Here is a 27,817-nt window from a genome sequence, read left to right as displayed (position 1 = left end):
TCTTCTCTGCTTGATCTCTTAATTATTCGGTTGTTTTTTTGTTCTTTTTTGATTAATGAGGATTAATCGAGTATTTATAGCCTTGGGAAGCGTGCAACTCTCTAGGCTTAAGGTAAACCTAGGGCTGATCGGGCCTCTAGACTGAAATGGGCCTTGATGGCCGGTTGTCCCACTTGGCATGGGTGGACACGTGGCGTGTCTTAAGTGGTCCGTGGAGGACGTATCTGTGACTGACACGTGGCAAGCTCCTGTTGGCCTTCGTGAAGGACACGTGGCGGAACCTGGTTGGTCCACTTGTCAGACGGTGATTGGTGGATAAAAATCCCCTAATCAGTTTCTATTTATTTATTTATTTTTTTTATTTTCAAAATTTTCAGATGTTAATTTTTTAAGAGAATTAGAGAGATAAAATGAGAGTGAATGAGGTTAGAGAGTGAAAATGTGAGTCGTTGAGTGGAAATTCCGTATTTATATGCTAGGGTAAAAATAGAAATTACTTAAAAAAAATGCCAGTGTTCCCTTGTAAAATGGAAGCAACGTTTAACAACCCCCTATTATTCAAGAAAAGTGGGGTTCACATGTTTCATTCACTTTAAATAGGGTGTGAGGTTGTTAGAAGTACAATTTAGTGGGTCATAAGCTGGATGTGTTATAAGTATTAAAAACAGAAGAAATATGTCATATAATATGAGGGAAAAAAAATAGGACCAAAATTATTAAAATCATAATAAATTTGAAAACTGACAATAGAAAAGTGGTAACACTTTTTTCTTGTTTCCTGTTTTTCATTTTCAAAATATGAAAAAACTGAAAACAAAAATATGCTGAACCTCAAAGATTTAAAAGGTAGTTTTTGATTATTTATTTATCAGCGCGTTTTTTGTGTGGCTGGCCACCCCTTTTGGCCGACTGAAACACCTCAAAATATTAACCGGGTAACTTCTGATCGACCGAGTAACCCATGACTGATTGAGTAACCCTTAATTGAGTAATCACTGACCGACCGAGTGACCCCTGACAAGTAACTGATGACCAACCGAGTAATCCACGACAATAATTAGGTAGGAATGACATGATTTAAACGTGTGACATTTTGTACCCGAAACAAACATGCTACCAAGCTGCACTACATTCCTTTCAATTCAATTCGTTTATATGAGTAATTGTAAAGAATCCTTGCCTTGTTTTCCATATCCTATAAAAAAAAACAATTTTTTTTGCTCAATTATTTGTATATTAAAACATATTATCTCGAGTAACCCCCAATTAAATAACTCTTGACCGACCAAGTAACCAACCCCTGGTCATCCCTGATCAAGTCATCTCTGTATAAATAATCCCAACAGCAAAGTAGGGGTGAAAGTTCGGTATTCGGTTTGGATTTTGAACCAAACCGAATCCAAACCGAATTAATTCGGTTTTGAAATTTTCAAACCGAATCCAAACCGAACTAGATTTGAAACCGATCCAATCCAAACCGAAATTTAAAAACCTAATTCGGTTCCAAACCGAAAATCGAACTTTTAAGGGGATTTTTCCAGATTGTTGAAGAAAAATATTTTTTTAAAAAAACAGTCAAATTTACAATGAATAGATCTAAAAAAATAATAATAATAAAAAGAAGTAATACACTAACACAACTATAATAATTTTATAAATTGTATTGATTACAAGACTAACATCTACAACTATAGATTATATAAAGGATAATTAAAAAAATCAAGGATAACCCAGAAAATTTATGGTGATGGTGATTGATGAGCGACGATGAACACAAGCGGCGACGAACACGAATAGCGGTGGAATAAGGTGACAAATCGTGACTGAAGGAGTGATGGAGGTGGTGACCGGACTGAGGAAGGTGGTATCGTGGTGATGACAAACACCAGAACACAAGCTGCTTTTAGAAATCGTGACTAGATCGAGGGAGCACAAACACGAACTGTCGAACTGATGAAGGTGGTTGTGAGATACGTACTGAGGAAGGTAGTTGTCGGAGTTAGTGAGGAGGTGGCCGGAGTGAGTGAGGTGTTGAGAGAGGAATGGAGGATAAGGGTTTTGGTGAGGAATAGTGGAAGGCCGCAGAAATGAGAACTGACTAACTGAGAAGAGTGAAAGAAGGGAAGTAAAAAATTAGGGTTTTGCTTTATATATGTAGGGGATATCCGGATATATGGGCTGAGAATCTTTGGGCTTTAAAATTTCGGTTTGGATTTCGGTTTTCGGTTTTTGAAAGCCCCAAACCGAATCCAAACCGAAATATTTCGGTTTCAATTTTTTGAAACCGATCCAAAACGAAAACCGAAAAAAACCAAACCGAATTTCTAATTCGGTTTGGTTTGGTTCGGTTTTCGGTTTTTGTCCATATCACTTTCACCCCTACAGCAAAGTATGGCTAGCCCGACATGAAATTTTGCGTTTTATTTATTAATTTATATTTTTATTTATATTTTTTAAATTTCTCACACCCTCGGTGGGCTCGGTCTCCATAATCTATGATTTTGAAACCTTGGTTCTTGCTAACTCCCCTGGAATTCACCCTTTCACTCTACTTTTTTGTATGCCCTTTTCCATTTCCATTATTTCATCTTCATTGTTTGAACCATTTCTCTCTGAATTTAATCTCTTTCCTGAACCCCTCACATTCGATCGACTCACCTGCACGCTCAACTCTACTCTTTTTGGTACGCCCTCTTTCCCCTCTTCTCTTCTTTCTCAATTTCTACATTATTGTTTCAGATTTCTATAAATTATTTTTATTGCAGATTCCCTTTTTTGGTATTTAATTTAATTTTGTGTAATTTAGATCTCTTATTTTTTACATTTTCGACGGACCCATTTGCGGTTTATTTTGTTTGAATCAAGATCTTTTTGAAGTTTTCTAATTTTTCGATTTTAGGTTTAGATCTATCCTTAAAATGCCTGTTAATTTTGTACCCATTCAACTTTGGATTCAGTTTCAGATATTCTTTCAATTAAGTTTCAGTTTTTTGTTAAATTTGGTACCTTTTGTTTTTAAATTGGTTTGTCAGAGAAAAAACATTAATGGGGTTGCTTATTTTTGTTGTTTTGGGTAAACTGTTGACAGTAAATCACGAATCGGTGAGGTATAATGGCTATGGTAGACGAACCGTTATACCCAATTGCTGTTCTAATTGATGAGCTGAAAAACGAGGATATTCAGCTTCGTTTGAATTCGATTCGTCGTCTTTCAACGATTGCTAGAGCTCTCAGTGAGGAGCGAACCCGTAAGGAACTGATTCCATTCTTGAGTGAGAATAATGATGATGATGATGAGGTGCTTCTTGCTACGGCCGAAGAGTTGGGAGTGTTTATTCCATATGTTGGTGGTGTGGAGCATGCTACTGTTTTGCTTCCGCCCTTGGAGACCTTGTGTAGTGTTGAAGAGACTTGTGTGAGGGACAAATCGGTCGAGTCACTTTGCAAAATTGGTGCCCAGATGAGGGAATCTGATCTTATTGACGCGTTTATTCCTATGGTCAAGGTTAGATCATAACTTCTCGTGATTAGATTTTATGTTCTATGCAATTGTTTTTGATGAACTTAAATGCACTATATTGCTATCTGAGATTGTATAGTTATCTAGAGAATCGAAGTATATGTAAACACTAGCAACATTAAGCTTACTATGATTACATTGGGTATGGGTTATAGTGTTGTACTTAGTTCAGCTTGGGTGTCTACAGTTGATAAAAGCATAGTTGTGTATTTTGGTCTTCTTGGAACTCTCTTTTTCTTTTTCATTTTTTGGACTGGAGAAACACATCATTGACAGACTGTTCTGGATAATTTCTATGTGGAGTTTAGGATAGTAGTGGGAAGATGAGTATATATTTTGTTGAAGATAATTTATGAAGAACCTTTTTGGAAGAAAAATTTATTAGTCTAAACATGACAATGGAGTTTGCTCTAACTGCCGCTTCCAAGGTATATGTCGTGTTTGACAATAGCTTTGTGAACCTTAGGTGATTAACTCTCGGGAATGGCTTTTGATGATAGTTGTGGCTGGTATATTAAAAATTTATACAGCATTTGGTATGGTGGGTAAAGTGGAAGGGAAATATACATAATAATACTGCACTTTGGGGTTGTTGCTATTGACATATGGATGATATACTACCTCCGTCCCAATTTACTTACTCCATTTTCCCTTTTGTGCTATTCTAATCTACTTGCCCATTTCCTTTATAGGAATTTGTTTTGCTCTACTTATTCTCTTTGTTGGGTCCCACACTCATCAATGTTTATCCTATGTCCTACATCACTTGCATAAAATTCCATGCAAATGGTAATGGGGTAAGTAGATTGGGATGGAAGCAAAATTATTAAAATCGGGATTCTACTTTGAATCGGAAGGTGCTATCAGAATCGAATCGTAAAATCAAATCATAGAATCGTAAGATTCTACCAACATGCATAATCAAGACGTCAAATGTAAATTTAATTAAATATATTGAAATTATGAGTTTGAAACCTAATTATTGATAGATAATAGTTATTTAACCATTAAGCAATCAATACTTCACAATATTTATTTATAAAAACCTATATAAACATATTTTTTACTTGTAAGGATTTCGCTAGTTCAGAAAAATATGTAAAATTGGGTAGAATCGTAAATCAATCGTATGATATACATGAATCGTAAAATCATAAGATTCTAAGATTTAAATCGGGATTTTAATAACAATGGATGGAAGAGAGATTATATTTGCTGGTTGTTTTCACTTTTATATCTGTCTCTTTGGTCTCATCTGAACATTTGGTGTTATGGGATTTATGAATTCATGGTGTATACAGAAAAAGCACTATGTCTGTATGATCAAATAACCTCTCACTCTTTATCTTCAGGTTTTTTTTATCTTATATGATTATTGTAAAAAAGTTCCGATCAAAGATTATTTACTGATGCCAGTTAAATTTAGCAAACATTTTGAACTCTTTTTCATTCTGAATTTTTTCTGTGTCATTAAATGGAAAATTTGTACTCGCTTTCAAACATAAATCATAAAGTGAATGTATCTATTTCTGTTTCATTAATTGGTCAGTGTGTATTGAATTTCAGAGGTTGGCAGCTGGTGAGTGGTTTACTGCTCGTGTTTCTTCATGTGGCTTATTCCATATTGCTTACCCAAGCGCTCCAGATAACATAAAAGCTGAGTTGAGAACAATATACAGCCAACTGTGTCAAGATGACATGCCAATGGTCAGAAGATCAGCTGCTAGCAATCTGGGTAAATTTGCAGCTACTGTTGATGCTACCAATTTGAAGGCTGATATCATGTCAATGTTTGAGGATTTGACACAAGATGGTATGTTTTACTCTTTTTGAAGTTGCCCAAGATTGATTGAAACTAATTTTAACTTGCAACTCTGTACATGTACTCAGTAGTCAGCATTGTAGATGATTCCATAAATGAAAGTTCCTATTTTTGTAGGCTGCTGATTCTATGTTGTGCATTTCATGGATTGATTAAGACTAAGCCTTGCTCATTTTTATTTATCTAAATCAGTTGTAGTACTCCGTATAAGTTTCTTTTGTCATTGAAAATCAGTTTTGGCAAGTGTGAGGTAGGTTGCGTAAGCGTGAGATAATTATTGAGGGGCGAAAAAGAAAAGTCTATTATTTTTCTTATTTATTCTCTCTCCTTTATTTATTCAAAATTTAGTGCGCATTGGTAAATGTACCTGGTGTTGGTTCTTATCTTGTAAGGCATATGACCTTTGTTCTTTTGGTTAGTAAATATACAACCTTCATTAGCCAGTTTTACATAGACAAATAATATAGCTGCATGTGACAAAAACACCAGTGAAGAAGTAAAGCTCACTTTTAGTTGACTTGGGCAGGCAAAATCAGCTTTGATTGGTTGAAAGAATTGACTTATATCAATTTGAATAGATCTGTAAAAATCAGTTGAAAGAAACAAGTTCCAAATGATGAAAATTAGTTTCAGAGATTTGAACAAACCCTTTGGATATCTTTATGTACTTGATGCTTGCTTTTACAGTGCAATTTTGAGCTAGGTTTATGGGACCTCTTTACCCAGGAAATAGAGGCAATAAAGTTTCTCATATCTTTCATCTGAGGCCGATGGCTGACAATAATACCAGAGTGCCCTCATTTTATCTGTGCTCTATGCTTCTTTTTGCACTGTGTCTGTGTTTTCAGAAGGATGTATTATAACTTGATAGTAATATTAGAGTGTCATTTTATCTGTTTTATATGGTGTTAGAAGGATGTATTTTACTGTATTGTTATTTATATTGAAGACAACTTTGTTTCAGATCAAGATTCTGTTCGTCTATTGGCTGTTGAGGGTTGTGCAGCCCTTGGAAAGCTTTTGGAGCCACAAGATTGTATTGCACATATTCTTCCTGTGATAGTTAATTTCTCTCAGGTATTAAAAATTTACATATCTTACAAAGTAATTAAGTTTTCTTCCTAGACATCTGACATTCTTGGCCAGCTTCATTTTATGCTTTTGATTATTTCTGAATGTATTTCTGTGAAGAAATCTCCTACATATATATTACAACGGTGTTGAAATTATTATGTGCAAATATGAAATGCATAATGTTTTAGTATCTAGTCCTTTCAGTTTGCTGTCTAGTAAATTAAAAATTCATCTTGCATGTGCTATGTTTGGTCCGAACTAGGTGTTGGCCTTTTTGGTTAAGGAGGTGACTTGCGGTTTGTTTGGATAGCAAAGAAGGAAAGAAAAGAAGGGGAAGGAGAATGGAGGAAGGGAAGGTAAATGAAAGGGAGGGGGAGGTGAGCTCCATTTTCCCTTCAAATCTCTCCAATTTTGGAGAGATTATGGTTATTATAGAGAGAGGGAAAATAGATCCCTCCCTCTCCTTCCCCTTCCTTCCCCCAATCTTTTACCCAAACAAGAGATTTTGTCTCCCTCTATTTCTCTTCTCTTCTTTTCCTTTCATTTCTTCCTATTCAAACAAAGTGTTGGGCAGGCAGGGAAGGACCTCTCTTTTTTTTCACCCATGTATTTACTGCTTTTCCACGTTACACGTGCTAATTTTCGAGTTCCTTGCTGGAGACAATGGTAATATTTGTACTTTGCATAATGTCCTTATCAGATAGCAATTGGGGGGGGGTCCATTAGTTGAGTAATTTCGTTGGAATTTTTTTTATTGGCCAATTTTTAAGAAAGGGAGTTGTTCTAGGGGATTCTTGTAGCCTTTCATATATGCCTGTACATCTTATTGGCCATGTATAATGGAATCTTAAGTCCTAAAGGATGTAAAGGTTTCTATTTAAAAGATGTTTTGGGAAAGTCTCAGACATTCATGTCAACTTGTATATTAGAGGACCTCGCAAAATCACAAGTTTTATCCCTTGGTATGTGTTCTGTCCTAATTAAAAATCGTCTTAAGCAGTAACTACCATGGGGGGGGGGGGTCCATTAGTTGAGTAATTTCGTTGGAATTTTTTTTATTGGCCAATTTTTAAGAAAGGGAGTTGTTCTAGGGGATTCTTGTAGCCTTTCATATATGCCTGTACATCTTATTGGCCATGTATAATGGAATCTTAAGTCCTAAAGGATGTAAAGGTTTCTATTTAAAAGATGTTTTGGGAAAGTCTCAGACATTCATGTCAACTTGTATATTAGAGGACCTCGCAAAATCACAAGTTTTATCCCTTGGTATGTGTTCTGTCCTAATTAAAAATCGTCTTAAGCAGTAACTACCATGGGGGGGGGGGTCCATTAGTTGAGTAATTTCGTTGGAATTTTTTTTATTGGCCAATTTTTAAGAAAGGGAGTTGTTCTAGGGGATTCTTGTAGCCTTTCATATATGCCTGTACATCTTATTGGCCATGTATAATGGAATCTTAAGTCCTAAAGGATGTAAAGGTTTCTATTTAAAAGATGTTTTGGGAAAGTCTCAGACATTCATGTCAACTTGTATATTAGAGGACCTCGCAAAATCACAAGTTTTATCCCTTGGTATGTGTTCTGTCCTAATTAAAAATCGTCTTAAGCAGTAACTACCATGATTGAGTACACCTATATGAACACCTATTGTATGTCATATTGGTTTTCATATTTGTAATTCCTATATAATGTTTAATAAAAAACACAGTGAGCATCTTGCTGATATCTATGCGGATATATCTGTCTCTTGAATTTTTCTTTTTGGCCATAAGATAAACACCAAATTCTACATGAATTGGGTATCTTTTTTTAAGATGAAATATGTTTATGAGGGTGAAATGGTTAAAATGTTTTTCTTTCTATTATATGCGATTTAATTTTATTAATATATCAATTTATGTTGTCAGGATAAGTCATGGCGTGTACGCTATATGGTTGCAAATCAACTTTATGAGCTGTGTGAAGCAGTTGGTCCTGAACCTACGAGGTATCTATTGACTATTTTGCTACTATCACCCATTTTATGTCCATCATTTGCCTCAAAATATCTTGTTGGTTATTATTATCTTGTTTAGGTCAGACTTGGTGCCTGCATATGTTCGGCTGCTTCGTGACAATGAAGCAGAAGTACGTATAGCTGCTGCTGGAAAAGTGACCAAATTTTGCCGTATCTTGAATCCCGAACTTGCAGTTCAGCATATTCTCCCATGTGTCAAGGTATATTTGGATAGATGTCAATGTAGGTCGTTTAAATGATTTTATATTATTCAGTTGAAGTTGTTTCTTTGTGTGTCTTGTACATTGGTTGTTGAGCTTCCTGATGTACAAGCTTTTATCTATGCAGGAATTGTCATCAGATTCTTCTCAGCATGTTCGCTCTGCTCTGGCTTCAGTTATAATGGGAATGGCACCAATTCTAGGAAAGGTGAGAAATCAATTTACTTGTGCTCTATATTATTCTACATAAGTATTATTTTGTAAATGATGTGTCACCAATAATTGCAAGAAGTGAACAAATATCTGAAAACACGAAATCGAGTAAATATTGCATATGAACTTAGTTGAGGTAAATGATTATACAAACTCATTTACATGCATCTCAGCTGCTGTGTATAGCTGCATACCCAATCAAACACAGTTAAATTTAGCTGCATATACTGAAGGGATCTTATTAGGACAATTGCTGATAAAGATTGGGGAATTTCCGTATTCATTTTTTAACATAAACTCAAAGAAAACCTAACAATTTTAAAACTAATTCAGATGATAACAAACTACCTGAAACATGATCCATCTGTCAAATCGATAAATCCATGACCAAAATTCTGTCATTTGATCTAACCATATTTATTTGTTATGTAGAATTATTTGACCTGTTCTACTAGTTCCCTTTCTTCCAAATCAATTTACTCTTGATTGATATAATTTCATTTACTGGCCATTGGATCCTATTTGGAATTTGTTTCTTATGGAGGAATTTTGCTTTCTCGTTCTAACTAATAGAAGTAAAAAATCAACATTGGAGTTCCAAACATGGATAAATGATTCAAATTGAATTTTGGAAGAATATTAAGTAAACAATTAAAAAAAAATTGAGTACATCTGCTCAGAATTTAGCTAATTGAAAATCATTTACTTAATCTGAATATGAGGTGTAAATTTCATGTCTGACACACTTTGTGCTGTACAAAAGGGGTGATTATACATGTGTGAGGTATGCATTTGTTACAAAAGGTTTATGCTGGCTGGGAGTTAAGATAATGATTTGGCAATATTTGTAGAATTTTTGTTTTCTGGTTATTGCTGTTTGATTGGTTTTCTACTTGTCTCCATTTCATTAATGTGATGTGTTTGTAATGCCCTTTCATCCTTGAAAGTTGTGCATATGTTATCTTAATTGATTGTGCCTTTAGAAAGAAGCCAATTGAGAATATGCTATTTGTTTTTCCTATGGTATTCAGTTGATCTCCTTTGCTTTATTTCTTCCAGGATTCTGTTGCTAAGATCAGTCTTATATAATTTATGTTTTCTTTTATTCTGCAAGCTTTTTGGAGCTGTTTTATTGTTAATTATTCAATAGGAATTCCATTGACTGTCCTTCAATTGACTCGACCTTCGTGTACCTGGTCACAGGATGCTACAATTGAGCAGCTTCTTCCCATCTTTCTCTCTCTTCTGAAAGATGAATTTCCTGATGTACGTCTGAACATAATCAGCAAGCTTGATCAAGTGAATCAGGTTTGTACAAAGCGTTTATTTATCGATTTGTTTTTTCTCTTTCTATATCTGATTAGACTATTTTCTCTCAACTCATACGCTTTGCTGTGTGCTTTTCTTTTCCCTTGATTTTTTTATGCGTTGTAATTTTCTTGTAACTTAATTCACAATGCTTCGTAGTGCAGGTCATTGGAATAGATTTGTTATCACAGTCATTACTCCCAGCAATTGTTGAGCTTGCTGAAGATCGACATTGGAGAGTTCGATTGGCCATTATTGAATACATACCTTTGTTGGCCAGTCAGTTGGGTGTCGGATTCTTTGATGACAAACTTGGTGCTCTATGCATGCAGTGGTTGAATGACAAGGTTTGTGAAACTAGCACCCTTTTTTTAAAAAAAATTGACATGACTTAATCTTTTTTCTTTCTTTTTTTTTTTTTTTTGAATTTTAATAAAAATGTAAACAGTTCAACATAATGCAAGTCAAATTCCTAGTATAAAATCATGTGAGCCGATAAAGGCAAAATAGTTTGCAAATTGGGAATTGTGGACCCTGAAATACTTTATATTGGTATACAATGGCATGCCACTTGGAGTGGATACTGTTTTTTATTCAATTTGTTAAACATTAGGCATTTGATTTTCAGGTCTACTCAATTCGTGATGCTGCAGCGAATAATGTTAAGCGCCTTGCTGAAGAATTTGGCCCAGAATGGGCAATGCAACACATAATCCCACAAGTATGTTATTTCTTTTCTGTTGATTGGTATAACATTTAACTTTTGACTTGAAGAAAATTTAAGTTTTGAAGTGCTGTTCTCATTTAGTTATCTTCCTGTATGTCTACACGTCATTGCTTGAGTTTTCTTTGGCCTGCACTTATCTTTTCTGCACTACAAATGTATGATAAGGAAGAGAAGGAATCATTATGTTATGAAATTAAACCTGGACACAAAGTCACTTATATTTTGCACCTGGAAATTGACTTCCAAAAAAAAAAAAAAAAAAAAGATTGTAAAACTTAAAATGCATATCTATATTTGATTTTATAATGTATGTATGATATTCTGTATAATACCATGACTCCGTGAGTAACAAAATATATTATTCTAAATTTCTAATTACTCAATTTGAATATGGAATCTATTATAGAAAGAAAGTCTCTTGACTTGAAGTATTTTAATATTGTAAAAAGAAATATGATTCCCTGTGAACCTGTGACCACTCATTTCTGTTGTAAATATCTTAGCAGCGTGATGTAATATTTTTCAACAGGTTCTGGACATGGCTACGAACCCGCACTATCTGTATCGGATGACAATTGTACAAGCAATTTCCCTGCTTGGCCCTGTCATGGGCGCAGAAATTACATGTTCCAAATTGTTACCAGTAGTTGTAACTGCATCTAAGGACAGGTATCTTGCTTTACTGCTCTCTTAATCATCTAAAATATTATCTAGCGGACTGCCTTATTTTTTTCTCAATACACAAACGGTTTGCTAATCTGGATTTTACACACTTCAGGGTACCAAACATAAAGTTTAATGTTGCAAAAGTGTTGCAGTCGCTTATTCCTATCGTTGATCAATCAGTAAGTAATTTCTTCTCTGGAAAATAATGTTGTTTGGTAATTAAAATATCTGTTTGGCTTCTGCTTCTCACCCGCTCCCTCATTCAGGGAGAAAGGGTAATGTAAGATTTTCAGTTAAGAATAGTGATTTGATGTGTTAGTTGTTTGAATATACTTCCATATTCAAGGACTAAAGGGCGACAGAAGTAAAAAGTATTTGCTCTTTTGAGTATTTGTGCACTAGTCTACTAGATGCGCTGTATATCATTGAACAGAAAGGTCTTTCTGATTGCAGTTTATTTATGGATTGGGCTTGCTAGGTTAAAAAGTATATCTTTTATCACTTTCACTACCATAATTAGGGTTAATGGTGTAATGCTATGCCATATTGACGCAGTGGACAGTGCAGTTTGATTTTGGGATCTTGTTTTGCTATTCCATATTTCTATTATGCTATTCCATGTTGTATATGATCCTTCTTCCCAAGTCTGAGTAAATTCGTTGATTGACTCATCAAGTTGATGACAACTTCCTCAGCGACCCCTCCCTCAATGCAGAGGGTAAAAAGGCTCTATCATCTTAGGAATTTAAAATGCTCATGATTTTATTGCAAGGTTGATTGTCATTGTTGGTAATGTAGCAGTCAGCTAGTCACATCATTTATTTGATTCTGCGTTATATAAGATCTTCTTTCCTAAGTCTAAGCAACCTAGCTAGTTAGCTTATCTGATCGGTGATAACTTTCTCACTGGCCTCCTATCCTTCTGATGTAGAGGGAAATAATAATAAAGGTTTGTGCGTGTTTCCGTTATATTTTGCTTTTCATCATCCCCAAACAACCCACCAACAAGTGATGTTCCACGAGTATTTTGGAGTTCATTTGCTGCAAAGCTACTTTGAAATGGGTTGAGTTCTTACACTAACTTCCTTTTTTCAGGTGGTTGAGAAAACTATTAGGCCTTGTTTAATTGAGCTTAGTGAAGACCCAGATGTGGATGTCAGGTTTTTCGCTACACAAGCTCTGCAGTTGACAGATCAGGCTGTTATGGCTAGCTAGATTTTCTTTTTCCTTCATTCTTTTTTGGGACCCAGGTGTGTAGCTAGATCTTTGTGGTATGTTATAGGCATTCTTTACCCCTCTTTTTAATTTTAACCCTCCCCCTCTGCAAAACTCAGCAGACGAAAATCTGCCTCTAGTGTTGTAATTTTGCTGGAATTCAATTCAGACTGATCAGTTTTGCTCCTATTAAATGTCAGCGAGCTTCAATGTCTATTGCCTGTGATATTTTGTAAGGAAAAGACAACTACACGAACAGATTTTTACAGCCAAACTGAACTTAAGTTATCGTTGTTATATAATAGTGTTTATTGCATTTTACTGCATCTTTGCTGGCTGCCATTGAACATATTATGAGCATTAACAAAATCAAATTATAGAGCAGTTGGATATTCGATCTTTGTAACTGATCCGTTGTGATTTTTATGTAGTTGAAAACAAAAGTTTATACCTTAAACTGTTTACTGCATAAATGCATGATTTTCTCCTTGGTATTTTATTTCGTACATGCCTTTTTATGAAATAGCGGCTGTGATCTACGCGGAATAACATACTTTGATGAAACTTTTAGCCAAATTACGCTAAAAAAAAATCACTTGTAAAGTTGTAATAATTTAAATCTAGTATGAATAATCACCCTTAGTTTAATACGTTGTCATAATCTAATATACAATGGTACGAAATTGAGGCATACTATTAATTGTGAGTGGTTTTTTTGAAGGGAAATTTTGAAAGTATATTGATGAACATACAAATTTTAGAACAAAGGCAAAATTAGCTGCAATACCCTAAAACTTAGGTGCACTGAGCACCTTGGAATATGCATAGTAGCCAAAACTTCACCAACTATGGTCTTAGGTGCGACGTGTGCCTTAAATGAAAATAGTTGGCCACTTATTTCATCGGAGGAGGTGAATCCATACGTGCTAAGTGGATGGAAGACTACATAATTGTTCTAGAGAGTGAAGATTCACCTCCTCCTGGTAAAATAAGTTGTGGGAAATTTTCATTTATGTCACGCGTTGCACATAACACCATAGTTGGTGGTGTTTTGACTATTACACAAAATTTAGGGTGCTCATAGCATCTAAGTCATACTTTAGGGTGTTGCGACCAATTTTGCTTATAACAAATGATTCAATAACTTTATTTTTTATCCTTTTTCAATAACTTTATTTTTTATACTTACCTTTTAAAAAGTTTAAGATAACTTTATGAATAGTAGTTGGATATTTATGCCCTCTATTTTTTTTTTAAATTTTTTTACCTTTTCGTTATTAAATACTTGCCCCGTTTTTATTTTTTGCACTATTTATTTGTCTTACTTTGTCTAGTGTTTGTAATTTTATACATAAGTTAAGGTATAGTCTTGTGGGTACTTGTTGGAATCGTCTCAATGAAATGATTACTAATTTTTAATTGTTAGAATTTATGCTTATTGATAATTAAAGATAGATAAAATATTAGCATCATCATATGTGCACAAGAGAAATGGAGCAAATATTTAAAACCGTAGGGAGTATCTGGTTTGGAAAAATAATTTTAGTTATCTCTTTGGTTGAACTTTTAAGTATAGTGTGCAGACAAGTGTTTGGGATCCCATCCTAGTTTGTCAGAGAAGTGTTAAAAATCCTACTGAAGCAACAAGCAAGGGAAGTGGGATTCTTCTATATCTCACAACATCTCAATAATTTCATAAAAAGAACTGAAAATCCTCTCGTCATAGTTCATGTTGGAAATACTAAAATTGTAGCATCATACGGGAATATTTAGTAGAAACAATAAACAATACTAAGTTAGTCTACAAATATTTAGAAGATATTGAAAGTGGAAAGCTTCTATCATTTGAAGGCCATAAAAATCTGTGTGAATCTTTCATGATATAGGACGAATTAAATGCTGCCAAATGTGTCATAGAAGAGGAATCCAATGCGTGTCCACCTATGTTGCACGGATACCGACACGGACACGGACACGGACACGATACGGACACGGGAAAACGGCAATCCTGAAATAGGGGACACGGGTACGGCATATAACAAGGCATATAATATATCAAAAAAACGAGAATTTGACAACCTATTCAATAAAACACTAAATAATTAGCCTCAAAACACACAATTTTGTTAAAACAAGTAAATAAACAAAGTGTACGAACGTAGTCTCATACATATCAAGAAACCATCAAACCAAATACATGTCTTAATAATAGTTTTACAAATCATAAATAAAATAAACAAAAGTACTAATAGTTTCATTCTTCACCATCACCAAGTACATCATCAAAAATCATATTCTCCATCTCGGGTTCATCAAGTGAGAGCTCGGCCATCTCTAGAATACCAACCTCTCCTAGGTTGTCATGCTCATCTCCACCCACATCCCACAACTTAGATCTCCCCTTAGTGTATTCTTCACTTCTCCTAGAAAGTTACATTTCCAATTATAATTTCCTCCACCACCCGATATTTTATCACCCTTAACAACAAACTTCCACAAAGGGTAGGGGTCCTTCTTAGACTCAGATGAATTACTACTACCACTAACATTGCACGAAGCAGAGGCACTAGAACCACTAGAAGACATTCCTGACAATTTCAACAAGACAACAACACATTTTCAGCAAATCAAACATTTATAGTTTAGCTCAAACAACACAATCAAATTACACAATGCACATGTGTTATATGTATAAGTTTATAGTGTAAATGTTAGAAATATAGAGTGCTGTTTCATTTATATATACAGTATCCACATGCATATTATTTCTCCAAAACAATGGGCACTAACATACACAACATATATATCAATGCACTAATGCAGCAGTTGAAGGGCAAGCATAAAGTTTAGACTAAATGATCACAAAAATCACAAAAATGCACAAAAGTTTAGACTAACTGAAAGCAAGTTTTTAAACCCAAAAATGGTCAAAACTCAAAAGGGGTAAACAAATAACAAAAACGAAAACCATAAAGTTATCCAAAAAGATAAAACACTACATATCCCTTAATCTAGAACATAATATTGAAGTAATTGAACCACAAAACCATGATACAAATTACTGAAATTAGCCAATTTAAGCAAATCGTGAAGGAATGAAATCAAATTAAAAATTTAAAACGAGAATGAGAGATTGAGAGGAATACCTGAGAAAGTGAGAAGGCTGAGAGCACCGACGAGAGTGACGCCTGGACGGCGGCGACGAGCGACGAGTGACGGGCTGACGGCGAGTCGACAAAGGATTGAAGGAATAGAGTATTAAAGTGGCCAGGTTTCGTGATGACTGAGGACTTGCGACGAGCGACGAGCCGACGACTGACGCTGTGACGGTGGACGGTGGGCGACGGTCAGGCGACTTCAGTCGGCGGCGATTTGGGTTTGAGAAGGTTGAGGTAGAATGAACTCGTGAAGAGGAAGATTGAAAGCAGTAGGGTTTGAGAAAAAAGAAACTGAGGGAGTTGGGCTGGAATAACAAAAGGGCGTGTCCAAAATAAAACGGGCCGTGTCATAGGGAGACACGGTCTGTGTCCATGACGTATTTTTTTTTAAAAAAAAGGGACACGGATTTTGAAGTGTCGGACACGTATCGCACCGTGTCCCACCCGTGTCGGTGTCGGACACGCGTGTCGACACGGACACCTCAGCTAGGTGGCGTGTCCGTGCTTCACAGGTGTCCACTATGATGACAGTAAAGACAACGAGGGTGGTCTACAAGACATGATGATAGATGAGATGATAGATGAGATAATAGATTTTTGAGCGCACAACAGCAATCATGCATTCTACTTTCACTATAGCCACATTTTATTAATTGTTATTGTTGTAAAGTGTCTTGGTAAAGACTAGAATAGACCCGGTCTACAATAACTTATTGTAGACCCAACCTTCTAGTATACCATACGAATGTGATTATATCATACGATATGTGATTATATTACTACAAAAGTGATTATATTATTCTGAAACTGTTATGTATATGTATCACTCGAAAAGTGAATTTATCATTATAAAAAGTATCAAATAATAAATTACATCATTCAAAAGATGATTTTTAAATTTTATCATCCTAAAGATAATTATATAATCTCATTAAATGATTTACTATGAGATTATATAATTCAAAATATGACTCACAAAAAGATAATTATATCATCTAAAAATGTGATTATATCATCCAGAATGTGATTATATTATTTGAAAGTGTCAAATTTTGGGTCTACAATAATTTATTGTAGACCGGGTCCACACAAGTCCAATTAAAGTGTCTTTAGAAAAAGCAGTGGACATAATCACTTGTTGAGTCATGCCTTGTTGTAAGACATAGAAAGAGTTGGTAACCTGTATTAGCCTTCCTCGATATAAAGGGCATAAGGAAAAGAGTGAAGAGTAGAGTGCCAGAGTTGAAGGAGTTAGCTAAAGCATATTATAAAAACATTAGATAGTTCTCTAGAGAAAATCCTCACCTTAAGAAACAGATTGACTCTTATCTCTCTTAAAGTAGAGGAATTCTAGTTTAGTTCATGTCTGTTTAAACTTTCAATTATTGCGTTTGTAATATATGAGTGTTGTAATCTTCCTCAATTATAAAAATTTCCCATTAAAATTATAATCCAAAAACAAGGGATTATTAATCTTAATTATTAAGTATTTCCATTAATAATACTAATAATATCATCAATGCGTATAATATAAAGTGTTAGTAGTACTATAAAGGGTCTCAGTAGATAGTAGTGTTGTAGAAAGGTCTAGTGATTAAAAAAAAAGTGTGGGCCAACTATGTTTGTTATGTACTCCGTATTACTCTCTTTGTTTTTAAATAATTGCTCCACTTTTCATTTCTGGCCATTTTAAAATTTACTCAATTTCTTTATTAGGAAACCTTGTATAGTATTTAACACGGTTGCTAAACACAACCTTCACCTACTTTACACACCCCCCCAAAAACCCAATTATGCCCTTACCTTCTCATTTTCTAATTCTTTCATCTCTTCCCTCTCTTTCACCCTAAAATCCCAAAACATTCAGTTCAATCATACACCCAATTCATACACGCAAAATTCATATTCATCTTTATGATGAACAAACCTTGTTCATCATAAGGGTATGAAGGTAATATCCATTATACGTGGACTCCAGGTTAGCAGTAATGTGTTTGCTTACGTGTAATCAATGACCAGGTCATCGTGCACAGTCATCAGTTTTCAATTAACGCCGTCAAACGAGTCATTATTCATAAAGGAAAGGAGATTAAAAGCTTCGAGTGGCGATTTGTGCGAGGGAGATATAGGTAGATCTGCTTCACCAATAGAAAGCTCACCGATACCGGAATTCGAAGCACAACACAGACCTTTGCCGTATCCACTATCCGATGTAAGTCTTATTTTTGGGTTTAATTCATATTGTGTTACTTTGATTTAGAACACATCTCCTTGTTCTTTGTATTTTGGTTAAATTGTTGCTGAAACATATAAGTAAGGGTTGGTGTTGAAATGGAATTTCGAAAATTAATTAGAGTGTGTTGTAAAATGCTACAAAACAAGAGTTGGTGTTGAAATGGAATTCCGAAAAGTAATTAAAGTGTGTTGGAAAATGCTACAAAACAAGGGTTGGTGTTGAAATGGAATTCCGAAAATAAATTAAAGTGTGTTGTTTAATTATACAAAACAAGGGTTGGTATTGAAATGGAATTCCGAAAGTTAATTAAAGTGTGTTTTTTAATTATACAAAACAAGGGTTGGTGTTGTTTGGTGAAATTACAGTTGTAAATTTTAATTAAAAGGTTTTGATTATGGTTTCAAACAAAAGGGATGGTGTAGGTGTTCCATATTCAATGGTTGTAATGAATTGGTATTAGCATCATGTGGGGGGCTATCTGGGATCTGATGTGTGTTGTTTAGGGTTTGCTTATAAATGTTTGCTTTGCTACATCATTATAGTAATTAATCTTGTTATATCCGTTAAAGGTTGGTGTTGAAAGTCCTTTTTAGCACCTAATCTTGTGTCCTTGTTCGTTAAACTAGTAATCGAAGTTTAATTGGTAGTTGTTTCAAAGTAATGGTGTTGTATGAATTTTATATTTTGTGAAATTAAAGCAAGGTCATGCTATTTCCTTATAGTAGTTGTAGGGAATATTTTAAGCATTATCCCTTGCTTGAACCCCACTGTGATCATACACTAAAGTACGGTGACGTCCAAAGGAAAGGAAACTAGAGCAAAAGAGTCGCCAACAAGTTTTAGGAACTTGTAAACCGTTCACGAGGTGAAGGTTACACCCCTTATCAATCCATGAGATCGTCAACTTCAATAGGTCTGGAACCATGACTGGTAGTTCGGGGATGAAGGTACAAATCCAACCTAAAAGAGATTGAACCTGCCCTAATAATATGCCTCTACTTTATTCTGATCGTATTCATGTGCGCTTTCTGACTAACATGCAACCAATAGGATTACCCTTAACCTGTTTATCCATGTTGGTCGAATATTAATGCACAAACAAAACTATTATTGGCGATCACTTGAATTATAATCATATTAACCCTAAACAAGATTATTAATTATCTTTTTAAGCGTGATTACAAGTACAAACTCCCTTTAAATATGCATAAAAGGTGTGATCAAGCAATAACAATATATAATCAAGCAACATAATAATAATAATAATAATAATAATAATAATAATAATAATAATAATAATCATAAAATTATAATCATAAATCATGTTAAAACATAATAATAGCAAGATCCTAGGCATGATACTAACAAGATTAATAACAAACCCTAGCATGTCACTAAGCATAAAAATCAAAATTTTAACCCTAACATGATACTAACATGAATATTAGGAAAGAAAATAAAAGACATCGTAGGAAACACACTTGTCATATTTGATATTAGAAATTACCCTAAACATGATACTAAGAAGATCAAAACTCCCTAACATGACACTAGGAATCATAATAACAACCTAGACATGATTTCTATATCATAATATCAATAAATCAATTTAAAACACTTACACGGATACCTTGTATCTCTTTCTAATAACAAAATACACGCGTTAGTAACTTCAAGGAAAATAATAATCAAACAATTAAATTAAATAATTGAAATAGAGACTTGGGCCAAACCCTCAGAAATTAAAACCTTTCACGTCTAGGGCGAAGACAACTTCGAACTTGGCTAGGTGTCTCTAGTGCTAATGTATGAGGAATTGTGTTTGTAAAAGGGTTGGTTTAGAAAGAGAAAGAGAGAATCAAGAAATTCTTGATGAGAGTTAATGAGAATTAGAATTAATGAAAATTGATGATGATTGACAGAATTTTAAGAGGCTATTTATAGAGAAAATCAGCCAAAAAGATAGAAAAACAAATCAGAGTTACGATGAGGAAAAAAGAAGTTAGTGCCAGGCGCTGAACATTAGCGCTAGGCGCCAGGCGCTAATGTCTGTCGTTAAGCGCTAATTAATTTTTTCACGCGTTTTCTAAATTCAGATAAAATTTGGCCGTACAGAAGGGAAAAATCGTATTTTCCTTAAAAACACTCTTTTATTCTAATTAAAACTCCAAAAAGTCAACAAAAGTCAATTTATCAATGCTAATTGAATTAGGAATGAAAAGAACTTTCTAGATGAATCTGGAAGACTAAAACCAATCCTAATTGCATTAGGAATGATAAATCCATATTAGGCCCTCCTCTAGATCATTGGGCCGCATATAAGGCTCAAACCGGGCCCAATTTAGTAATTTGGCCATAACTTCCTCATTATTCATCGGACTAAAACCAATCCTAATAGCATTAATTTGTGGTATTCTATTTGCATATGATGGTAAATAAATTTCAGGTAAATCAATGTCTATAGCTATGAGTTGTATTTGAAATCCAGGTTTCTTGTTCAACTATTATGATCCACTTTGTCCAACACTATATGCAAGTCACAAGTTTTTAATAAGGAGTTGTTGACATTTATTGTTGTTTTTAGGAACAAACTGTTGTTTTAATTTATTAAACATTAGGTTGTGTGTGTTGGTCATAATGATTAGTTGGGGATTTTGATTTATGTTTTCAGCCACCGAGTATCAATTGCCGTATTCACTCATTTGGGCGTATTTGTAAGAAATTTGAGGAAAGAAGGACTAGATGGGTCAATGAGATGGGGTTTGGGGGCATTCTTCATCTTGTGTCAGACATGCATCTACCAAGACAATTATCGTATTGGATTATGACTAGAATTGATCCACTTAATAGGATCTTGATTGCTCCTGATGGACATGAGTTTCCGCTGTCAAAGAATCAAGTTAGATGGATATTAGGTACACCCAGTGGTAACAAGTATGTGCCATGTTAAAAAATGATCAACAATGAAGTTTGCAAGAAGGTTCATAAGGTGATTAATATGGGAGTTCATGGAAAACAAAATCTAGTAGAGGATGTGGAAGTGTTTATACATCTGTCGGTATTCCGATAAGTAGTAAAATGATGGATAGATTGGAGGGAAACTTTGGTGAAGACGAGGAAGAGGAATTCAAGACACTATTTCTTATCCTTTTACTGCATATGGTATTGTGTCCAAATCAATCACCTCGGCTAGCCTCAGATATAATACCGGATGGTAGCTGTGTCAAAGACTGTAAGGAGTATGATTGGAGTGATTTGGTGTTGAATAAAATGATGGAGAGTGTGTCCAGTTTTGCTCGGCGTTTCTATGCAACTGGATATGCTGGTGGATGTGGAGGATGCGCGATATTTGCTGTTGTGAGTACGATGCATACATATATCAATTTTTAAGACCTGACATTAGTGAATTATGGATTTTGTGATTATGAATTGATGATGTTTTTATTACAGTTTTTTTACCTTGACAGGCTAAATAGGCCTCCTTTACAATGGGATGTATTCCCTAGGATAAAGGTGTAGACCAAGCATGAAATCTCAATGGTAGCGAAGGAGGACCGGACAAGATATGGGGACTACGGGAGGTTAGGGTTAGTTTCTAATCAACAACTATATTATTCATCTACACATGTGTAATGATAGTTGAATATTTGCAAGGAAAACAGAAATTTTAATATTAGTGCTAAGAGTTACGTGATTTTTGTGCAATTGGTTGATGTTGCATATGGAGAGAGTCATTACAGGATTGCTAGGGACTTTGAAGCACCAATTGAAAATGTTGTGCTTAGAGTGAGTTTTTTGTTTACACTTTGTACTGATAGCTGTAGGCGTCGCTCGAAGTGCGCCTACGTTAAAAGCATGTGGTGAATATGCTTGGCACTCATAGGAAGTGGGAATTAACATAATACGATTAGGGACAAGGAAAGTAGGGAGCCGCCAACAAGTTTTTAAGGAACTTGTAAACCGTTCACGGATCATAAAAGGAAACCACGAGTAAGGGACAACGATTTACCCGTGAAGGTTACACCCCATTCATAATCCATGAGGTTACTAACTCCATATGATTCGGAACCACGAAAGGAGGATTGGGGATGATGGTACGAAGTGAGTCATGGAGTCACATTCGCCCGTATTAGCCTCTACTCGATTCTTATTGTGAAAAATGATTCCTGCGATCTCAAAGACATGCAAACAAAAATTCAATTTGCTCTAAACTATTATTAAGCTAAATTGGTTTAATATTAATGCAACACATAATTCTAAAATATTGTGATCACTTGAATTAACAACAAGATTAAAAAGGAACCTAAACCGGTTGTCCAAATTATCTTATTAGGCGTGATTTCCAATTACATATTCCTTTTAAACATGCAATATAGTGATCAATAAATAATAATAGAATAAACATTAATATTGGAAGCAATTCAACAATAATTTGTTAGTAAAATCAAATATAAAATAACCTAATCATGATACTAGCAATATAAAATAAAATAAGAGTAATTAAATTAATTAATTATTCACATTCTGCGCGTTCCTTTAAATTGCTACATCATGAATAAACTGTTGGTAACTTCAATAAAAAATATAAAGCAAATGAAAATTAAATTAAATAAATGTAGATTTGATTTGGTCCAAACCCTCAGTTAATTATAACTTTCACGCCTTGGTTAAAGTAAAGAACTTCGGGTATTGTATGGACTCCTTGGAGTGCTTAAGGGAAGAATGATGTAATTAGGAATATAGGTTTAAGGCTTAGAATATGAGAGAGAGAGAGAAGAATTTTGGTGTAAAAGAGAGGAAGAGAGAAGGATTTGATGATCAAGCTTGTTGATGATTGAAAAAGGGGTGATATGACCTCTATTTATAGAGAAAAAAGAGGGGTCGAAGAATTAAGATAAGATCCGAATTAAATCGGAATAAAACTCGATAGACAGCAGTTTTTGCGAGTTTTGTTTTTATCATATCTTTTGATCCAGAAATCGGAATAAGATGAATAAGATATCGTTGGAAAGCTCTTGAAGTCTACTTTCTATCCAATTAGAATCAGATTAAAATATTTTGTATAACAAAAGATATAGCCGAAATAATGAGACGGTATCAGTTTTGGATAGAGTTTGATATTTTATTCATATCTTTTCCGTTATTGCTCGAATTTGATATTATAATATATCATTGGATACATAATTTCAAGGGATATCCAACCGTCAAAGATTTGGATAAAAACTGTGAGGCACGAAAATATTATCTGTCTATCTTTGAACGTCTTTCGATTCGAATAGAATTAGGACTTTTAAAAAAAGGAGTTTTATTCAATTTCAAACTTCTTTAATCTTATCTTTTCAAAAAGGATAATTAGGATCTTTTAGAAACTTATAGAAGCTTATAATTCATCCTAATTGTTTTAGGAATGGGATTAAATAATTTGGACCCTCCACATGATTATAGGGTAGTAGGTAAGGTGACCTTAGGTTCGGTTTGGGCTCAGTTTAATATTTTGGCCATAACTTATTCGTTATAACTCGGATTTGGGCTTATAATATATCGTTAGAAAGATCTTTTAAAGCCCCATCAAACTATTAAATCATTGGACCCAGATTAAGGACCAAAATAAAATGGATTAAAAGTTTTATAAAAATGACACGAAATGAATGATTTTAAAGGATACGAAATGAATTATTTTGGGTTTAAAGGCACGAAAAGAGGAAAATAAGTGAAGGTTTGGGGAAATGGGCTAGGAATTGGGTTGGTTTATGAAATGAAAATATGGTTTTGAATATGGATTTAAGCACTCTAAAGATTAAATATTCAACCCGACCAATAATGGCGGTAAAAGGTTGTTCATCATCGGGTTTGGTTTTGGGGAGACATTTTTAGGTGTCTACAATAACGAAATTGTTTTTGGACACATATGTTTCATTAATACATCATTGGGTTGTATCGTTGTGTGGTAGGATGTCTCCGAGCTGATGGGGTCTAAAACTGAAAGACAAAGGCGCTCTGGTCGTCAAGGAAGAGACAAGGTTGAACATGCTAGTAATGTAACAAAGAAACATATTGGTTATCGCTATGCTTAAGTTAACCTTATATGTAACTGTAACAAGAATTAATTTTATTTTACAAAAGCTGACGGTATTTGTACGCCTTACACACGCACGACAATGATTCGTATTTATTGAAAATTTTGTTTTTCGAGTGATTTCGTAGTCAGAAACTGGAATATCTCCATCACACTTGTTCCTAACCAAATAACTAAACATGTATTTATACAAGCCTACATTAATTTAAGGGACTTGTTATTCATCGCCCGTAAATCTCTACATAAAGCCCACATTTTATAATTTTTTGACAAATTTGCCCTTTTTATAATTTTAACCGAAGATAAATTTTTCGCACTAAAAAAATGTGGAGCAGCACCGGATCGCCGAGGATCACCGGAGAATCGCCGTCGTCATCGGAAAACGAGGTTCGTAACGCATCGTAAGGACGAAATGGTGGCTGGCGCCTAGCCAAAAGGCCATGCCGTGGTTGTGGCGCCTAGCCAGGACGCCGCCACCGTGGTAACGGCGCCTGGTGGAGAAGCCTCGACCATGGTAGTGGCGCGTGGCCAGGACGCCGGAGCCACGGCCAGGGCGCCTGGCCAGGACGCCGCCACCATGGCGGCGGCGTCCTGACCAGGCGCCCCGGCCGTGGCTCCGGCGTCCTGACCAGGCGCCCAGGCCGTGGCTCCGGTGTCCTGGCCAGGCGCCACTAGGGGAATATATTATTTTTTTTTTTTTTTTGTTTTGTTTTTGTTTTTTTTTTATTTGTTTGTTTGTTTTTATTTTTGTTTGTTTTTCTTTTTTTTTTTTTTTTTAAATTTAATCCCCTTTTTTTTTTTTTTGGTTTTTTTGTTTTGTTTTTGTTTTTTTTATTTGTTTGTTTGTTTTTATTTTTGTTTGTTTGTTTTGTTTTTCTTTTTTTTTTTTATTTGTTTGTTTGTTTTTTTTTTGTTTGTTTGTTTTGTTTTTGTTTTTTTTTATTTGTTTGTTTGTTTTTTTTTGTTTATTTGTTTTGATTTGTTTTTGTTTTTTTTTTGCTTGTGGTGTTTTATTTTGTTTTGTTTTTTTTTTTGGAATTTTTTTGTTTTTGTTTGCTTGTGTTGTTTTATTTCCTTTTAATTTTTTTTGGAGGGAATTAATTTTTTTTTAATTAAGTTTTTTTAATGCATCTTTTATTTTGTGTTTGCTTTTGTTTTATTTTGTTTTATTTTGTTTTGTATTTGTTTATTTTTTTTTATTATGGTTTTTTTTGTTTGTTTATTTATGTTTGATAAATTTGAAATGAAATGTGTGTTATTATTTTGTTTTTTAAATGTATTATGCGTTAAATATAAAAATGATATTTAGAAATTTAAAATTTAGAAATTGCGTTTGTGATAATTTTGTGTTAAGTGTATTAATTTAATCTTAATGTAATTATATTTATACGTTATATGTTATTGTTACAGGATTATGGTGGAGACGGAAATGATTACAGTGGGATTTTTGTACATGATGGCCTGTTCGAAGATGCTCAACAAGCGATTGATTGGGCAAAACAGGTTGCAATTAGATCAGGCTTTTGTTTAGTAGTAGCAACTCATAAATCTCAACGGGATGGTAGAATGGATCGCATTTTGAGATGCGACCGTTATCGCAAAAGAGAAGAACGAGATTTCAGTAAAGCGATTCGGCTTGACTCAAAGCGGAAAGGTTGTGGGTGTCAGTTCCGAGTTAAGGTTCGACAACATCAAAGGCGTGACGGTTGGGAAGTGAAGGGTTACGGCAAATGGGGATATCACAACCATGAGCTGATAGCATACAAAGTGGGGCATCGGCAGTTAAGCGGCCTAAGTCCAGCTGCGAAACTAGTTGTAAAAGAAATGAGTGATGCTCAAGTGAAGCCCGCTAAAATATTAGCGTCTGTGTTAGAGAAATTCCCCGAAGACCAGCCAAACCGAAGACACATCTACAACGTCAGACAGAAATTGAGGTTTGAACGGTCAGAGGGAAGGAACCCTATACAGCAGCTTCTGCACCAGGCACAAGCACGTGGTTACCTTTACTGGTTTGAATCTGACGAAGACACATCGGAGGTAACTCATTTGTTCCTTGTCCATCCTGATTGTGCTGATATGATTTCGTCTTGGCCATCTGTGATTTTGATCGATTCAACGTACAAGACAAACAAGTACAAGTTCCCACTGGTTGAGATGGTTGGGATGGCTCCAACGAACCAGAACTTTCTGATTGGTTATGCAGTCATGAAGGATGAGACGGCTGCGAGTTACCGTTGGGTGTTGGAAAAGTTGAGAAACTACATCGGCCCAAATGTACAGCCATCGGCCATCGTAAGTGATTGTGAGGGAGGTCTTTTTGCCCCTATAGCGGAGCTGTTTCCGGAGTCGAGTCATTTACTGTGCATATGGCACATCAACAACTGCGTGAAAGTCAAAGCCTACAATCTTTTCAACAAGAATTTAGTAACAGCAGAGACATTGGTAAATGGTAAGTGGCGGAAGATCATTTAGTAACAACTGCGTGAAAGTCAAAGCCTACAAACTAAAAAGATAATGTCTAATTTCAAATATTACAAACTAAAAAGATAATGTCTAATTTCAAATATCAGTAATCCCTCTGTGACGCCCACTGCCACTGCTCAAGGGTCCGTTCCAGATCGTCAATAACAGCTCTGCCTGATGCACTCGTCATGCAGTCCCTTTCCTCAAAAAGTCGGTGTCCCAACTGCATAATCTTGCCCATCCACTACACAAAACAAAAAACATGAAACGACGTATTATACATATATATATTAAAATAAGAGAACAACAAATAAAAGATGAGACGTACCGCATAAGAGGCAGTGGCAGGTGGCACATCGTCATCATCTGCGTCGTCGATGTCTTTGATCAACCTCGGGTGCGAGTGCCGGATGTACCATTCCATGTAGTGCTGGTCACACATGGCAGTCACCCCACTTGGCGGCCGCTGCAGCTCCGCCGTCCATAGGCGGGCAACCATCGGAAACTGCTCCCACATGGATATCATGTTTGCCGGCCATTGGACGACGTACTCCTTCGACGACGCAGATCGTACCGCCTTACTGGGCCATGCCGGTGGAGGTGGGACAACTTGGACAAATCCAAGCTGGCGAAGACAGCGCTGCGGCATGTACGCCTCTACGATCTCGCGATACTGAATCAGTCCGGTGTAGAGGGTCCTGGGTACTCTGTCGACCCCCAAGAAAACTGGCCTACTCTGTCGGGCTCACACGCGTCAACTATGTCGCGTGGCCTGAGCTTGTTCCCGCTCTTATCCGGAAACAAGGTACACCCGAGAAGAAGAAAAACATATGCAGCCAGCTGTGTGTCCTGCGTCCTACGTGCCGTAGGGTGCAAACATCGCTGCAAGACGGCTGCGATCTTAACGCCGCCGTGATCCCACACACCAAGTGCCGATGTGTACAGCGCAGCCCTATCCACCGCCAACAGCTCCGCTAGTAAATCTGCCTGATCCGCATCAGTGACGACAGATGCTCGGTTTCCCTCCACGGGAATCCCAAGGATGGCCTCGACGTCATGCAACATGATCGTCATCTCACCGAACGGAAGGTGGAACGAGTTTGTATCCGGCTGCCATCGCTCAAT

General features: G+C 35.5%; 4 protein-coding genes across 5 annotated transcripts; 3 read left to right on the top strand and 1 right to left on the bottom strand.

Annotated features, from left to right (window-relative positions):
- The first annotated feature begins 2,474 nt into the window (after nucleotides 1-2,474).
- On the top strand, nucleotides 2,475-13,108 carry LOC110724217 (serine/threonine-protein phosphatase 2A 65 kDa regulatory subunit A beta isoform-like). Its single transcript, XM_021903627.1, has 13 exons — nucleotides 2,475-2,684; nucleotides 3,089-3,505; nucleotides 5,087-5,333; nucleotides 6,307-6,419; nucleotides 8,321-8,400; nucleotides 8,489-8,630; nucleotides 8,758-8,838; nucleotides 10,047-10,151; nucleotides 10,316-10,498; nucleotides 10,780-10,872; nucleotides 11,408-11,547; nucleotides 11,657-11,723; nucleotides 12,640-13,108. The coding sequence occupies exons 2-13, from the start codon at nucleotides 3,113-3,115 to the stop codon at nucleotides 12,757-12,759; spliced, it is 1,764 nt and encodes a 587-aa protein (XP_021759319.1). The 5' UTR covers nucleotides 2,475-2,684; nucleotides 3,089-3,112; the 3' UTR covers nucleotides 12,760-13,108.
- Nucleotides 13,109-17,465: 4,357 nt separating this feature from the next.
- On the top strand, nucleotides 17,466-22,054 carry LOC110724216. 2 transcript variants are annotated; one of them, XR_002511910.1, is made up of 3 exons: nucleotides 17,466-18,129; nucleotides 20,825-21,510; nucleotides 21,604-22,054. XR_002511910.1 is itself a non-coding variant. In XM_021903625.1 (2 exons), exons 1-2 carry the CDS (start codon nucleotides 17,929-17,931, stop codon nucleotides 21,101-21,103), a joined length of 480 nt encoding a protein of 159 aa, XP_021759317.1. In that variant the 5' UTR covers nucleotides 17,467-17,928; the 3' UTR covers nucleotides 21,104-22,054. The 2 variants fall into 2 exon arrangements, 1 of the variants encoding a protein (XP_021759317.1); XM_021903625.1 differs by having other exon boundaries at nucleotides 17,467-18,129; nucleotides 20,825-22,054.
- Nucleotides 22,055-24,439: 2,385 nt separating this feature from the next.
- LOC110724070 (protein FAR1-RELATED SEQUENCE 5-like) lies at nucleotides 24,440-26,701 on the top strand. The gene is made up of 2 exons (XM_021903468.1): nucleotides 24,440-24,616; nucleotides 25,640-26,701. The coding sequence occupies exons 1-2, from the start codon at nucleotides 24,554-24,556 to the stop codon at nucleotides 26,699-26,701; spliced, it is 1,125 nt and encodes a 374-aa protein (XP_021759160.1). The 5' UTR covers nucleotides 24,440-24,553.
- A 55-nt stretch (nucleotides 26,702-26,756) lies between these two features.
- On the bottom strand, nucleotides 26,757-27,372 carry LOC110724024. The gene is made up of 2 exons (XM_021903428.1): nucleotides 27,021-27,372; nucleotides 26,757-26,936 (listed from the first exon to the last, which is right to left on the bottom strand). Exons 1-2 carry the CDS (start codon nucleotides 27,339-27,341, stop codon nucleotides 26,796-26,798), a joined length of 462 nt encoding a protein of 153 aa, XP_021759120.1. The 5' UTR covers nucleotides 27,342-27,372; the 3' UTR covers nucleotides 26,757-26,795.
- Nucleotides 27,373-27,817: the final 445 nt, after the last annotated feature.

Source organism: Chenopodium quinoa, unplaced genomic scaffold (genome assembly GCF_001683475.1).
Source record: "Chenopodium quinoa cultivar QQ74 unplaced genomic scaffold, ASM168347v1, whole genome shotgun sequence".
NCBI classification, from domain to species: Eukaryota; Viridiplantae; Streptophyta; class Magnoliopsida; order Caryophyllales; family Amaranthaceae; genus Chenopodium; species Chenopodium quinoa.
The sequence above is the reverse complement of the archived record's forward strand: the minus strand, read 5'-3'. Positions and strand labels throughout refer to the sequence as shown.